The following is a 14,617-nucleotide window of genomic DNA, read 5'->3' on the forward strand; positions in this document are numbered from 1 at the left end:
TGCCGACGGTCTCGCGGAAGTAGGACAGGTAGTCAGTCGATGGGTGTCGCGGTAGGCCGTGAGTTTTTCATTTCGGCCATTTGGGCGGCGTCGACAAGGCCGGCGGCGCCGGATGATGATTTGAGGTAGGCGACGACGGGGGCCCTTTCAGAAGGTGTCGCTCCCAGGCCGTCGAGGCAGAGGGCACCGGGGCCCCGCCGTGTAGGGTCTGGTTCACCTTGACGGCTGTCGTTTGCCGTCGTGCTCGATCACGTACCGGAGGTGGAGCGACGAGTCGGGGAACCGTAGCCGGCCGCGCAGGAGGTTGCCGCGGACGATCTGGAGGCCTTTGCCGAGGAAGCGGGTGCCCGCCGGGTACCTCGAGGAGACGGGCTAGCTCGGGCTCGAAGTGGCCCGTGGAGGCGGTTTCTTCTTTGGTTTCGAGCCAGAGGAGCTGTGGCTTGCAGCCGCCCGGGTTCTTGTTGTCCATGGGGAAGTGGAGGACGAGGGCGTGGGAGGCGCGGAAGGTGCGGCAGAGGTGCTTGTGGGTTCGCCCGTCGGTTTATTGGCATTCCGGGGAACAGTAGGCGGCGGAGCGGCAAGCTGCTTCAAAGCTTGGCGGGAGTGGTGCCACAGGTAGTACATTGACATGCGCCTTCCATGGTTGTTTGCGAATAAAGAAAGCTCGTAGGTGCAACGTAACGGGTTGAATAGCCAACTTGGTGATGAAAAAAGAGAGAGAGAGGGTGGTAGGTGGGAAGGAGGGGGACGCGTTTATCAGACCCATCTTAGGTTGTGTAGTTACACAGCAACTAGAAGACGGCCAAAAGCAATCAACCAAGCAATATTCTCCGCGTTCTGGGATGCACCCATTTCCATCAGATCAGGAAAGTGTTGTGTATCATATCTGTCAACCGGTTGTGCCATAAGCGCCCCATCGTCTCATACGAGAGAAAGTAATAGTCGAACTAGGAAGAATCACCTTACTTCATGTGTAACCAGGCAGCTTCGAACAGTATGCACGGCAAGTTAGCCATTATATCCATTTTTGATAGTGTGCCCTTGGGAGGAACTAGGTCAAAGTGACGGCAGCAGACAGTTTTCTCGTGAAGAGGTGAAGAGGAAGAGAGATTAGAACAAGGGGCAAGATGCAAAGCCATGCTGCCCGAGAGGATTCGAACCATACCAGCAAAGAATTTCTGGACAATTTCATCGATTAACGAGATACTTCTATACATCTCCTGAAATATCTACAATCACGGAACATTGGTCATATACTAACCAAAACGGTTGTGGCCATCCATGTCAATGGCAACCTCGAACTCGGCAGTTGACAAGAGAGTAAGTTGTAAAGGTGTTGGAATCGAGTTGTAGCAAAACTGACACGAACCTGGTGCAGAAGTGAGAGCCGGCAAGGGATTGACGGTGGTCATGCTCAAGATGGTGAAGCATAAATTATTGCATCGGATTGCTGAGTCGAGGAATGGGTGATGGAGAAAGGCTCCTTGGTGACAGATAAGGCCAACTTCGTAACATCTATGCCGTCATATGTCAACCTGGAGTTAGTTAATAATGGAAGGCAGGGGCCGTTGTCGGGAGGATCATCCTGCCCAGTCAGCAATACCTAACGCCGGTCAGCATACCATCACGCTTCCATCTACCTTAGCTTGAAGCAAAGAAACAATCACCACTCAGCGAGCATCAAAAGACTGAACTTTCAGTCAAGCACAAAATTCAGAAAAGCAAGAAAAATTCCATCAGAACAACACCACCACCCCAAAAACTCAATTCATGCCTTTATGGCCTCGCGGCCAAAGGTCTTGTAAAAACTCTTTAAAGAAAAAGGGCAACGACCGGAAACGTCGGGCCAACCGCAACGACAACGCCGAAGGCAACAAACAAAAACGCCGAGGAACTTAGTCTCCCCGGGTGGGGACGGAGGAGGGGGTTGGATCCCGGACCGGGACGGCGTCGGCAGGGTTCGGCCGATCGGGAGGGTCACCCTCATGTGGGTGATGACCTCCGCCTCGGGTGGCCTGGTGAAGGAGATCGTAGTTAGCAAAAAGTCCACTTCATTTTGTATGACCTGCTTGGGGATTAAAGGATCGAGAGAGAAATAAAAATAAGAACAAAAAGGAGGTGCTCGTGCAGATCAAGAAGAAAATCTTCAAGTGCATGCAGTGGCCCCTTGAGCAACACTTCGAGCGCCAATGCTACTTATTCGCAGTAGACGTCTCGCAGACGCCACCAGCGACCCGAGCACGTCTGGGTGATGCAGACGACCAGCTAAACGACCAGCCAGACGACCAGCCAGAACACCATCCTGACCACGCCCTTCGTGACCCAAAGCATTCTCGGACCGGCTGACACCTTGAGTCTGCGTTTCAGATGTTGGGCAAATGCGTAACAGTTGTCGAGTCAGAGGTAAGGGAAGCCAGAAGATCTCAAGTAGCCATCCAAATAGAAATATCGAAATCGTAGTGGGATGGAAACGTGAAAAATAAGAAAAAGCAATACTTACGAGCCCGAGGCAGGAAGAGTCCGGCGGACCAGGACCTCGGTCTTGGCGGCGGCGGGGGTGGCGGCGGTCCTAGAATCACGATATTAATACATCTTCTTTCGTACGGTTAATGCGTGATTTAGGGATACCTACTCCTCGGCGGCCATGCCAACCAGGGGCGGCAGGTTGGTCTTTCGACCCTTGTCGGCGGCGGTGGCGGACTACGTAAAAATCATGTTAGACTGAGTTGCGTTCGATGGTGATCGCGGTTGAAATTTCGCTTGAACTACTGAAGAATTGCCCTAGAATAGTGCAGAAAATAAAGAGAAAATCACTTACGATGGTGGTGGTGGCGCCGGCAGCACCGTCGAAAACCTCGAGAGGGATGCCCAGTTGGGCAGGGCCCTCCTCGTCCTTCTTCTTCTCCTTGCCGAAGCAAGAGGTGATGGCCTCAACGGCCCGTTGGAGGGAGATTGTGATGGGGAATGCCATCTTGTTTGTGTGTGTGTGTGTGTGTGTGTGTATGTGTGTGGGTGAGGGTGGGTGTGGCTGTAACTGCAGTTGCTCGGTACACACTGTTTAGGCGCCTAATACGAGGAGTTGGCAACGATTGTGTTTTGGTCAATCGATAGGTATGTACAGGGCCCCAATGCTGAAGCCTCTAGGCGGTATAACACCTATCCCTTCCAGCAGAGGGGAGAAAACAGGCTACCCCCAATAACTTCCAGCTTAACCGGCTCCAACATAGGTTCTGCCAAATCGGTTGTCTCCAATGTCTGGTATCATAAATGCTTGCAAGATCCGGTGGTAACATTCTTGCGAGAGATGTTGGCGTCCCTAAAGGCGAGGGACAGCCTGCACCAGTCATTTGGGGTAATCCTTTAAGTGGAAGCTCTTCAGCTGCACGAACTGATCGAACCCAAACCTGCTCAAGGTAACTCCCTTGCCCGAGTTCTTCAATCCCGTCCAAGCCAGATCCTATTCAATGTGTCAGTTACTGATCGCTTCCGATGATTCAACAGGGAATTGAAAGCAAGGTTGACTTACTGGGCTCGGGAAGTCGGCGCGGTTGACGAACACGGTTCCGGCTTCGACTTCGTCGGCTAACTCGAAGCCCTTCTCGGTATCCTTTGTCCATATGCTGGCGGTCAATCCGAACTCGCTGTCGTTCATAAGCTTGATGGCCTCCTCATCCGACTTCACCTTCATAACCGAGATGACAGGACCGAAGGTCTCTTCTGTCATGACTCGCATGCTGTGGTCAACGCCAGTCAGCAATGTAGGCTTGACGAAGTTTCCCTTGGGCGGCAGCTCCTTGAAGGTGGCATTATCCGGAGTCTCATCCTTGGCGCCCTTCTCGAGAGCATCCTTGATGTGGGCGGCAATGCTCTCCTTTGACTGCTTCGATACGACTGGACCGATATGTGTTTCCGAATCCAAGGGATCGCCGACCTTGTACCCCTCGAGAACCTTCTGGGCAGCCTTGATGAAATCATCATAGATCTTCTCGTCGACATAAACTCGCTCAATAGCGCAGCAGCTCTGGCCGGAGTTGAAGATAGAGCCATCGACAATCTCATCAGCGGCCCAGGCCAGGTCGACATCGCCCCGAACATAGGCAGGATCCTTACCACCGAGTTCCAGACCAACATTGACAAGACGATCCGAGGCAGCCTTCTGCACTGCGAGACCGCCAGGAACGGAGCCGGTGAAGCAGATATGAGCAATGCTGGGGTTTCTGACAATTGACTCGATCATCGTCGGTGAGCCACAGTGGAAGTACTGTAGGACACCAGATGGGAGGCCAGCCTCAGTAAAGGCCTTGGCGACCTGCTCAGCGATGGTGGGGGTCTGCGGGGAGGGCTTCAAAATGACGGTGTTGCCAGACAACAGGGCCGGGATCAACGAGTTCACCAAGGTGAGATATGGGTACTGGCAGTACGGTCAGTATGCAGCAAGTACTGACGGCGGCAGGAAGATCACTTACGTTCCAGGGGAAGAGAATGAGAACGGGCCCGATGGGTGTCTTGCGGATGAAGCGCTTGAAGCCCTTCTCGGCCTCGCCTTCGGTGTCCTTCAGGACATCCTCGCTGACCTTGACCAAGTAGTCGCCACGCTTGATGGCAGTAGTGACCTCGACGCCGGTGTACTTGATGGGCCTTCCCATCTGTACGGTGATTTCATTTGCCAACTCATCCTTCTTGTCGCCAAGAATCTTCAAGGCTTTCTTGACGATGATCTGACGATCTGTGAGCTTGGTCTTCCGCCATGACTCAAATGCCTTGGCAGAAACTTGGGGCAACTCCTGGATCTCGGCATCGCTGAGGCCATTGCGAGTGATGATGGGCTCGTTGGTGGTGGGCGAGATGGTGGTGATGACCTCGACCGACATGGTGGCGGGTTGCGATGAAGCAATGATCTCAGAGAATGAAAAGATGAAAGGTAATGAGGATGGATTGGGTTTACGCGGTGATGTGGTATGCTTTACAATCGATCTTGGTTTTCAAACAGAAAGAATCGAAGAGACGCGCGAGACGATTGTTGATGTGGATGGCCAGAGAACAAAGCAAGCTATCGGAGTGATATCGGACAACCTAGCACTTGGATGTTATCTATGAGTGGCACGGTGGCACCGCGTTCATGATTCAAGTCACTTGAACCCCGCGGTCATTGGAGGCTGGAGGGGCAATGACATAGCCCGTACGCTAATAGCTACTGAGGTCCGATAACGATAGCGATAACGCGCTAACGCGGATGTTGCTGGCACTGCACGGTTGCGATATCGATATCGATAATGCATTGCGATAAGCTTGGACGCTCCAAGGGACGGGCGATCCACTAAATTTCTACCGTCTGAGTCTCCACTACAACCTTTTTTCTCAATTCGGTCGACTCGATTCACACTTCAGTTCGATATCCAGGTACCGCCCTTGCTTCACTGGGAGTCTCTGATCAAATTCGGTCTGATCTTTCTTCATATTCTCTGAGTCAGTCCATCAAAGAAGCCCAGCCAAGATGGCGCCTCAGAAGAGGAACGCGTTCCTTGACGCGGATGAAAGCGAGGATGACATTGGTGGATACGAATCTGAGGAGGAATTGCAAAAGGGAGGAAGCCGCAGCGCAAAGCGGAGGAAGGTGGATGATTCTCAGTCCGATGATGGTGACGACGACATTTCCAGCCAGGATGAGGATGAGCAAGTCGCGAAGGGCAAGGGCAAGTCCAAGGCCAAGCAACCCAGAAAGGCAGCATCTGGAGCCGACGAAGACGAGCAGGACGAAGGCGACAGTGCCGATGAAGATGACGACGACAGCATGTCAGGCGAGCTTCCGGGTCTCTCGAAACCTCTGACCAAGAAGAATTTGGTAGCTACGGAAAAGGCCATCAAGAAGTCCGGCGTGGTCTACCTGTCGCGCATCCCGCCCTTCATGAAGCCGCAGAAGCTGCGCTCGCTGCTGGAGCCCTACGGCAAGATCAACCGCATCTTCTTGTCCCCGAGGACCCCCTGGCGCATTCGCGCCGAGTGCGTAACGGCGGCAACAAGAAGCGCTCCTTCACCGACGGCTGGGTCGAGTTCCTGAACAAGAAGGACGCCAAGGCCGCCGTCGACCTGCTCAACGCCCGCACCATCGGCGGCAAGAAGGGCACCTACTACCGCGACGACATCTGGAACCTGCTCTACCTCAAGGGCTTCAAGTGGCATAACCTGACGGAGCAGATCTCGGCCGAGGCCGCCGAGCGCGCCAGCAGGATGCGCGCCGAGATCAGCCGCACCAACAAGGAGAACAAGGAGTTCGTCCGCAACGTCGAGAAGGCCAAGATCCAGGACACCAAGTCCACCAAGGCGGCGGCCAAGACGAAGAAGGAAACGGCCGACAAGAAAGACCCGGCACCTGCGCCTGCGCCTGCGAACGAGTCCAAGGTCAGGCGCACGTTTGAGCAGTCCTCCATGGCCAAGAAGAGGGAAGACAAGCTACCCGAGAAGACACAAAGAGTGATGAGCATGTTGCTTTAATAGCATAGATCGATTGATACCCCTAATTACAATTGCCTGAACGCTACATCTACAATCCATGCGAAGCCTCCGCCGACAGATGTCCTTGTCATTCGGCTACTACTCTTTGACGGGAACGGCAGCAATCTTCTGGGCCATGGCCGACACATCCGCTGCCGAGACAAACTCCTGGGACCTACTCCATCCTTGGGCGTATGGCAACCTCTCATGTTCTACAATCAAGTCAGTCGTCATGTGGCATCATGTTGGACAAAACCATATCACCTACCAAATAAGCTTCTAATCCAGTCCGTCCTCGCGTTTCCGTCGGTCTTGTTACCAAAGACAATCAAATACAGACCGCTCTCCGCCAAACTCGCCGGCAGCTGGGACTCGGTGAGGTTGAAGTCGGGATTGGTCCTCTTCGCGGCCGCCACGCGATCGGCGCGGGCCTGGGCCGCCTCCTCGATGGTGACGATGTTGTCCCTGCCGAAATGGCTGGCGGTCTGCACCCACACTCGGGGGTCGAAGTGCAGCGAGTCGCCGGTGGAGGCCTCGGCGCGCGACAGCGAGGCGTCGTGCTCGAACGGCTTCTGGTTCAGGTCGACGAGGTTGAAGGTGCCGTTGGTGCCGGTCGTGGAGACCTTCATGACGCCCTGGATCTGGCCGACGAAGGGCGCGGGGTCGAAGTTCAGGGCGACCTGCAGGGCGGACGTGGCGTTCTGGTAGTCGATGTTGTGGCCGTCGCGGGGAAGGAAGCCGTGGTTGGCCAGCGAGTTGAGCATGGGACATGGGCTTCGGCCTAGGTAGTGGTGAAGAAACGTCGCGTCAGTAGTAGCTCGATGAGGACAATATGAAGAATGAAGATGTTTTTTCTTGAGAGGCAAGACTCACTATCTCCCGCCTTGGCCGCTTGCCATCCGTGACCCAATGGCTCCTTGCTGCTGCTCTCGCACCATGGGATCACGGCGCCGAAGTACAGCACACTGCAAAAGATGGGAAGCTGCATGACGATGATATTCGACACGACGAACGGCCAGGTCAGGCTGTATTCAGGAACGTATCAGCAAAGCAGGTAGGTTAGCAGCAACGTCCGTCCGACCAACGAGAACAGAACTAGGTAGAAGCGGGAAAGCGTTCATTATGAAGTCAGTAACTACATCCCTACGACTCGACGATTGGTAATGGTCCCTTTGTCATTTGGCTGCTCATTTCCCAACCGTTCGTTCCCCGTATGTTCGCATTGCACTAAATCCTGTTTGTCATGACCCTGACCGACCTTCTGCAAACTTGACTTTTTCACGAGTAAGGAAGGCAAGGGATTGCCAGCAAACAGGCCCGGAATGGGATAGCAAGCGCCTCCCCAGCATCCAGTCCACGCCGCTAGACCCGGTGCCCCGGGAGAGATGCAAGCCGCGATTTAGTGAGGTGGGGGGCTTGCAGCTTGCAGTCAGTCCGCTGGACGCTTCGGCGATTAGCATCCATCCCATCCAATTGCTTGCATGTCGGTACAGTCCAGGCGCCCTCCATGGTTCGTTTTTCCCGCAAGCTGCTTGGAAGTCGGTTGCTTTTTCTCTGATTGCATGTAAAGCCTTGGGAGTTAATGCTGCTCCCTTCCTGCTGGCGGTGTGAACTGAAGAGTGGAAGTTCTGACTGGAAAAGATCTCATTGGATGCCACTGGTTTCTTGCTGTACCCAAGCATCTGGGATTGACAGCTTTGGTGGTAGTTTGTGGGGGGTGCCCAAGTTTCAATTGGGATCAGCAGCACTCCAGCGTCGAGTTTGCAGAGCCACCGTAGGTACGGGACAAACTTGCTTTTACAGCAGCTGAGTGCGGACTTATCCGCTCCGCCTGTTCATGAACCAATCTGCCATTGACTGTCTGGGCCAATGGTAACGTCTGTCACATTCACCTTGGACCAGATCCCGTGGAGAAGCAAAGAACGTATCTTGCGCTCACATCTCATAGTGGCATCTCCGTAGAATGAATACCATTCAGCCCGCAGCGGGATGTCCAGTTGGCCGCTAGGCAATCCGCTAAAGCACACTCTCAAAGTCCTGCAGCAGCACACCCCCGGGGCTTATTCCCATCCTCACGATGAAACGTTTACTACCCAAAAAAGAAACACAAGCAATTGTGCGGTGTGAAAGGACTGGGAACCATGCTATACATATCCCCAGCCGCATTTCACCAAGATTCCCAGGTCGTCACCGACCCTAGTACTAATACGGCACTCTACTTGTAAGTAAGCTCTTGTCTGGGGGCCCGAACCACCAAAGCGTCGCCTCCCCGCTAAGAACAGGGCCCGTAGCCCAGCGCGTTGATAGTGCGCTTTTCACAGTACCCACATTCTATTGCGCAGTAGATAGTACAGCATGCGCTTGGCGGGCTTGTACCTCTCGGAGCTGCACAATAGACTCTTCTCAGGCGAGGCACCCGGTCAGATTCCCATCCCGAACCGCGACGTGACCTATAACGCGCCTGACGGTCGGCCGCTGGGTGCTTGACCCGATGGCATGGCCGCCATTACGTTGCAACATGCATGTGACTAGATAAGTACTTGCCCAATTGGTCCGCTGGCAGATCAAAATCAACATAGTCAGTTCTATAATATGACTACGCTCCACTATAGAGGGTGATGTAGTATGTAAAGCTCGGAGGAAAATAAATAAACAATTCGCATAAACATATCCTTTGACGCCCTGAAACGCAAAATCTACTGTTTTTACCCCTTCATCTGTCCCTGTAGGGAGGGGGAGAAATAGACCGGCACAGCTCCGAAGCCCGCAAACCCGAGGACTGGCTACAGCGCGCACGCCGATGGCCACATGTGTCCATGCACTAGTAGGTATAGCAGAGCAGCTCGCTGTTGGTGTCCATCACGGCCGAGACGGGGAGGTCCTCGGCGCCGGTCAGGCCCATGAAGGGCATCATGTCGGTGAGGGCGGCGCGAGGGTTGGGCATATCGTTCTGCGTCGAGTTGCCACCGGCCGTGGCGTTGCCGCCGCCGGGCGCCTCCAGGCGCTCCCGGATGCCGGCGTAGTCCTGGAGGCGGGCCTCGGGGGTCTGCTGCTGCCAGAGGGTCCACAGGCGGACGACCCCGTCTTCTTGTTCCCCGTAAAATTGTGAAGTCGTCATACAAGGACGTCTTCAAGCCGATACTCGAAGGCTTCTTAGTAAGGCACATGACGGCGTCGGTATACTCTTTGCGGAGGGCTGCACCCAGAGTACGGAACTCCACACGCTTCACCGGGTTGGCGCATCCAGTAGATCCCTGGCGAGGCAGGTAGCCGCGGCAGCGAGGCCGGCCAACAACGGAAGAAGTGGAGCAAAATGCATGGTGGCGAAAGGGCTAGTTTGGCAACGTGAATACGAAAGAATGGAGATGGTCAGGAGACTTGTATGTACTATATGGTGATAATGACGGCGTGACACCTACGGAATCAAAAGAGTGAGTGTATCAGTTAGAAAATACGGGTGAGCAAAGGCTATAGTGACGACGAATGAGTTAATATACCGATGGCGGGATGCAGCCTCTTGAATATCTACGAGTTCGTTAAATAACCTCTTAAGTCTCATCCCTTTTACTGGTCCATCTAGCTAGGATAATGGCAACGCCCGATCGTATTGCACTGATAACCCACTCTGTCCCCTTACTTGGTTGCATGACATTTCTTTATAGGCCTCTAAGAGGCAGCTGGCCCGAGGTTAAGACTACCAAAGCATGTCTGGTGTAGCGCAACGACGGGTATGACCCCATCGTGGACTCAGCTAGCTTGCACACGAACACCGCGAGAGCCGACTTGACTGGAGGAATACGATGGACAGCGGGCTATTAATAGGTACGGGCCCCTACCCTAGCGGCTCCATAGAGATAAAGGTGGATATTATGGCGGTGCAGCCTCGTTTCATCGGTAAGCGAAGACCAGGTACCACGATTAGCCTCACCATAACAATACCTCTATCATCTTGGAAATTTTTCATTGACCCATAAGGCTCCGTATAGTACAGGCCTAGCCGTGCCTGTCCATAAAGCCGAAGCCCGACAGACCCCTGATGCGGATCCTGGCAGACCCGGCCGTACGCGCGGGAATGCAGAAGATCCTTCCAAGTGTCGTTGATCCTGCCTCCTCACGTTCCTGGAATCCCTTCTGGAAAACTTCTATGCACATGCTGCCTGTCACGATGGCCTGTGGAGCGACGCGCTGGCTGATTCTTGCCTTGGCCACCCCGTTGTTGGCCGCCGAGTGCTTCTTCAACACCGACTGGAAAGACTTGGTCCAGGGCCGGCCAGTCGTCCTGGCGTGGGACGCGCTGGACGGCGGTTTTTGGGACATCTTCCTCAACGGCGATGTCAGAAGCCAGGCTTCACTCGTCGGCCCCATTGCTCGTACGCGCTGACCCCAACTTCCTCGTCGATCCCCTGGAGTCCAGAACACTACCGCTGACATGTGCCTCGATTGCTTCTATAGGGAACGTTACCCAGAACTCGGTAGTGTGGCTACCGCCCGACGACATCAGAGACCGTAATCCGGATAGACTGTTTGCCGTTCAGCTATGGGATCTCGCCCGCGGCACTGTGTGCAACTCCCCGTCCTTCAGCTTCAAGCCCAGATCCTCCGACGAGCCACCCGAATCGGTAAGTCCAATCTTGGTGCGTCTGGGCACTCGCGACCACGGCTCTAGACCTTCCAATGCGCGAAATATACTGACCTAGAGCCCCAGCTACCGTCCGGTCCGGTCGTGGCCACCTCGGTGTCACTGGAACACGGGGCTGTCAGCGTCGTGGCGACCATAGCGCCCTCTTTCACCACTGGCGGCGATCCGCCCCCGACAGACACAACTACCGGCGGGCCGGACGCAGCAGATACATCCGCAGACGAGACACATTTGGGGGGCATCATCGCGGGCGCCATAATCGGGACGCTATTCGTGGCACTCCTCACAGTCAGTGGGCTGCTGTGGCGAGCCAAGCGGAAACGGGCCAAAGAATGGGGCACCGCGTTGCTGAACATCGACAAGGACGAAGCGCCGTCGACTGCCCAAGACTCCATGGCGGAGCTCGGGGAGAGCGGCAGGCCAGTGGTGGCGACGGCGGAAATGCAGGGCGATCAGGAGATGCGGTTCGAGATGGAAGGCGATGTGACCAACGAAAGGCTACACGAGATGCCGGCGGCCTCATCAACGACGACGATGGTGCCTGTAGAGATGCCGGCCGAGTTGCCGGCCGAGCTCCTCGCCCGACATGCAGACGCTTCTCGATGCCGCTCTATGGTGTCGGCCTTGACGACCGACTCTAGACGATCTTCGTTGGATCGATACCAGGTGTCGCTCACTACCATAGAATCAAGGCGCACCTCCTTAACTAATAGTCGATAACACTACATGTGAGTATAATTAATAAGTACAGAACTTTATACAATTAATATTATGGAGCAAAGACGGCCTACGACACAAAGAAAACACTCAGCCACCAGACTGAAGTCGCTCGCGTATCGCACCACCACATCCACATCCCATAGCGACCACCAACCTCGCAATCACCTATCGCATTTCTCAGGTGGCACTTGGCCAGCTTGTACAACAGTAAGTAATTATGGGATATCTCGGGTCACTTTGCTGGCTATCATCGCGGAGTTTACATATGCTACATTCGAGGAAATTTCACGCTGTACCTACCTACCTACCTCATATTCGTAAACATCTCCCAGCTGCCATCAAGTCGCTGGCCAGTTTCAACGAAGCCCTGCCTGCCATCGATGGAAGATCCAGCTCTCCAGAAAGCCAGCTGTGTTGATCGTGTCGTCGGTCACGCTTGGCCCATGCGTACTTGGCCCAAGCAGCAGCAGCAGCAGGCTTCGCAGTCTGGCACGCAGTTGTGTGGTGCCTGTGGGAGAAGCCATCATAGTCAGTGACTTGGGTCCATATCGGTTATAAGATTTGATTGATGGGAGTTGGAAGAGGGGTCCGGTCAGATTGAATTAGAGTAGTGAACGATTATCAGCATTGTGGTCAGCCAAAACAGGCCTTAAGTTCGATCATCATCCCGGTCTGGTGAAGCCAAGCAAACGCAATGCTTGCTTGACGTTGGTGCTGCAGGTGCTTTAGGAGATTGTTCGAAGCACTTACCAGTCATCTACCAGACCATTTTCCCACCGGCCTGTTTTCTAACGCGTCTCGTGATTGCGCGCCAACTGCACTTGCAGAAGACAGTGTGCTAGAGTGTGCGTCTTGATGCCGCTAGCTGATCATATTGCGTCGTGTCAGGGCGTCGGCTTGTGTTGCGCAGATTGAAAGACCCATAGCGTCTCCGAGGACTCGATTGTCCGAAAGAGATGCATGTTTGGGTCACAAAAAGTCGAAGAAGAAAAAAGTTGAAAATGGTTTGATCATTGCCATGCGGGGTTTTGACCCAAAAGTCACTCAAGGTTACATCAATGCTTGCGGCGCAGTTGGTTTCGGGAATGCGCAGAATGGCGGTGGTTCTGGCCGCGGCGTGGACCAATCGTCAAGGGAATACGAACTTGGCATTACATAATTGGACCGTCCCTTTCCTCTTTAACGACCACACATCGTGCTTTGCCTGAGGTTGTCACTAACCTCGGTCAGTGGTAAGTTGTAAGTAGTTCAATTAAGTATAATAGAAAGGTTTCTTGCTGTACAGGTGCTATTTTTGCGGCCAATACAGCTTCGTGGTACTCCAACGCCACCTGATGATGATGACTCTACTTGTTGGGTTTGTCCATCACCAGGGCTTTTTCCAGGGACCCTTGGTCAACGACTTGGCCCGTTCCGCCACCACCTCCAAGGCACTCTTACTCCTGCTCAGGTCCTTCGGCCTGCCATCGCTGTCAGTGTCATTGTCCGCGATACCCAGCAACTGCTGCTTTACCTTGATCCCCTTCTCCTCGTCCTCCTTCAGTTTCTGCTTCGCCAGCTCTCGACGCAACTGCTCCAGAGCTGCCTCCTGGATCTCTTCATCAACTTCCCCCTTGAGCAGGTCGCAGAAATTCCGCAGTCCGAGCTGCTGAGTCTGCGCCAGTTCCTGAAGATCGGGCCATACTGCCGTCGGTGCAGGGCCGGAGGAGGACGAAGAAGATGAAGCAGACGACGATGATGCCGAGAGTCGGTCGCGGTGGCGACGGTTCACCAGGTGCGAGACGGCGTCCATGGCAATCTGCAGAGAGGCAACGCTGCTGATGAGCTGCCGCGTCTGCCGCGTCAGGTTGGGGCCGTTGGCCTCGGACAACGCCAGCCACTCGCGTGGGCTGAGGTGCGCGGGGGCTCGTGGCAGTTTGTCGCCCGCCTTAATGTCCCGGACAGCCCAAGGATTACTGGGAGTCATGGCGGGTTGCTCGCTGTTTTGGCTGGAGTCCGTGGTGTGAGTGGTGGTGGGATCAGGTCGAGTTTCTTGGGAGCGTGGCTCGTCTTTCTGCTGCTGCGACTCGAGATAGGACGAGAAATAGCCTCGCTTTCCCTCCTTGCCCCAGAAAAGGCTTTGCTCGAGGGCTGATTCTTCTTCGGGTGTCAGTTTATCGCCCGCCTCATTCTTTTTGGTGTCCCGGGCGATCAAAGGAGAAGTCCAAGCCATTGTGTAAGTGGGTTTTGTCGAGTTTTCTTTGGATAAGATGTATGATGTGGTGGAGTAATTGAATGGACGATTGAGAGGAAATATTCTAACCGGCATGGTTATATACCTCCCCATGGATTCATCGGAGATGGATTTGCTGCATTATGGTTTGGTATTGATATGGGTATCTCCAATAGGACCGGCTGAGCAAACCAACACCAAAATCGTTTGAGTTCAGCATCATCCATACATGGGTGGTTACCAGACTTTTCAATATTGGGTGGGCTTCTCAGATCAGTGCAGCCCATTGCCTCATTATCCCGTTCCTAGCTGGTACTTGTGCAGCCCTTATTATTTGGAGTGCACCAATGTTAGATAGTACCACATACTATTACGATACCGGGTCAAGGTATAATAACAGCAACCGTGATCTGCAACTAATATCATAGAATCTCGGTAATGTCACGGCGTAGTCCTTGTAACGGATACAGCATTTTACAGCCACAACACTGTCAGGTAATTGCGTATCATAATTACCCAGAATAATACTTTACGCGTAATTCGAGTTTACTGTT

The 14,617-nt window shown here is 54.0% G+C and overlaps 8 protein-coding genes across 8 annotated transcripts; 2 read left to right on the forward strand and 6 right to left on the reverse strand.

The window, feature by feature from the left end:
• Positions 1-67: 67 nt before the first annotated feature.
• On the reverse strand, positions 68-469 carry PG997_008874 (uncharacterized protein; the record flags this gene model as incomplete). Its single annotated transcript, XM_066813189.1, has 1 exon — positions 68-469. The coding sequence occupies one exon, from the start codon at positions 467-469 to the stop codon at positions 68-70; it is 402 nt and encodes a 133-aa protein (XP_066668531.1).
• A 2,159-nt stretch (positions 470-2,628) lies between these two features.
• On the reverse strand, positions 2,629-2,971 carry PG997_008875 (uncharacterized protein; the record flags this gene model as incomplete). The annotated part of the gene is made up of 2 exons (XM_066813190.1): positions 2,629-2,700; positions 2,819-2,971. The coding sequence occupies 2 exons, from the start codon at positions 2,969-2,971 to the stop codon at positions 2,629-2,631; spliced, it is 225 nt and encodes a 74-aa protein (XP_066668532.1).
• A 372-nt stretch (positions 2,972-3,343) lies between these two features.
• Positions 3,344-4,871, reverse strand: PG997_008876 (aldehyde dehydrogenase; the record flags this gene model as incomplete). The annotated part of the gene is made up of 3 exons (XM_066813191.1): positions 3,344-3,457; positions 3,527-4,411; positions 4,467-4,871. The coding sequence occupies 3 exons, from the start codon at positions 4,869-4,871 to the stop codon at positions 3,344-3,346; spliced, it is 1,404 nt and encodes a 467-aa protein (XP_066668533.1).
• A 623-nt stretch (positions 4,872-5,494) lies between these two features.
• Positions 5,495-6,492, forward strand: PG997_008877 (RNA recognition domain-containing protein; the record flags this gene model as incomplete). Its single annotated transcript, XM_066813192.1, has 2 exons — positions 5,495-6,004; positions 6,025-6,492. 2 exons carry the CDS (start codon positions 5,495-5,497, stop codon positions 6,490-6,492), a joined length of 978 nt encoding a protein of 325 aa, XP_066668534.1.
• A 99-nt stretch (positions 6,493-6,591) lies between these two features.
• Positions 6,592-7,480, reverse strand: PG997_008878 (Cloroperoxidase; the record flags this gene model as incomplete). The annotated part of the gene is made up of 3 exons (XM_066813193.1): positions 6,592-6,704; positions 6,761-7,309; positions 7,366-7,480. 3 exons carry the CDS (start codon positions 7,478-7,480, stop codon positions 6,592-6,594), a joined length of 777 nt encoding a protein of 258 aa, XP_066668535.1.
• A 1,833-nt stretch (positions 7,481-9,313) lies between these two features.
• Positions 9,314-9,659, reverse strand: PG997_008879 (uncharacterized protein; the record flags this gene model as incomplete). The annotated part of the gene is made up of 2 exons (XM_066813194.1): positions 9,314-9,579; positions 9,635-9,659. 2 exons carry the CDS (start codon positions 9,657-9,659, stop codon positions 9,314-9,316), a joined length of 291 nt encoding a protein of 96 aa, XP_066668536.1.
• Positions 9,660-10,657: 998 nt separating this feature from the next.
• PG997_008880 (uncharacterized protein) lies at positions 10,658-11,851 on the forward strand (the record flags this gene model as incomplete). The annotated part of the gene is made up of 3 exons (XM_066813195.1): positions 10,658-10,862; positions 10,945-11,111; positions 11,198-11,851. The coding sequence occupies 3 exons, from the start codon at positions 10,658-10,660 to the stop codon at positions 11,849-11,851; spliced, it is 1,026 nt and encodes a 341-aa protein (XP_066668537.1).
• Positions 11,852-13,217: 1,366 nt separating this feature from the next.
• PG997_008881 (uncharacterized protein) lies at positions 13,218-14,063 on the reverse strand (the record flags this gene model as incomplete). The annotated part of the gene is made up of 1 exon (XM_066813196.1): positions 13,218-14,063. One exon carries the CDS (start codon positions 14,061-14,063, stop codon positions 13,218-13,220), a length of 846 nt encoding a protein of 281 aa, XP_066668538.1.
• Between the last annotated feature and the right edge of the window lie 554 nt (positions 14,064-14,617).

This window comes from Apiospora hydei (genome assembly GCF_038363865.1).
Source record: "Apiospora hydei strain CBS 114990 chromosome Unknown utg000006l_segment0_segment0, whole genome shotgun sequence".
NCBI lineage: Eukaryota > Fungi > Ascomycota > Sordariomycetes > Amphisphaeriales > Apiosporaceae > Apiospora > Apiospora hydei.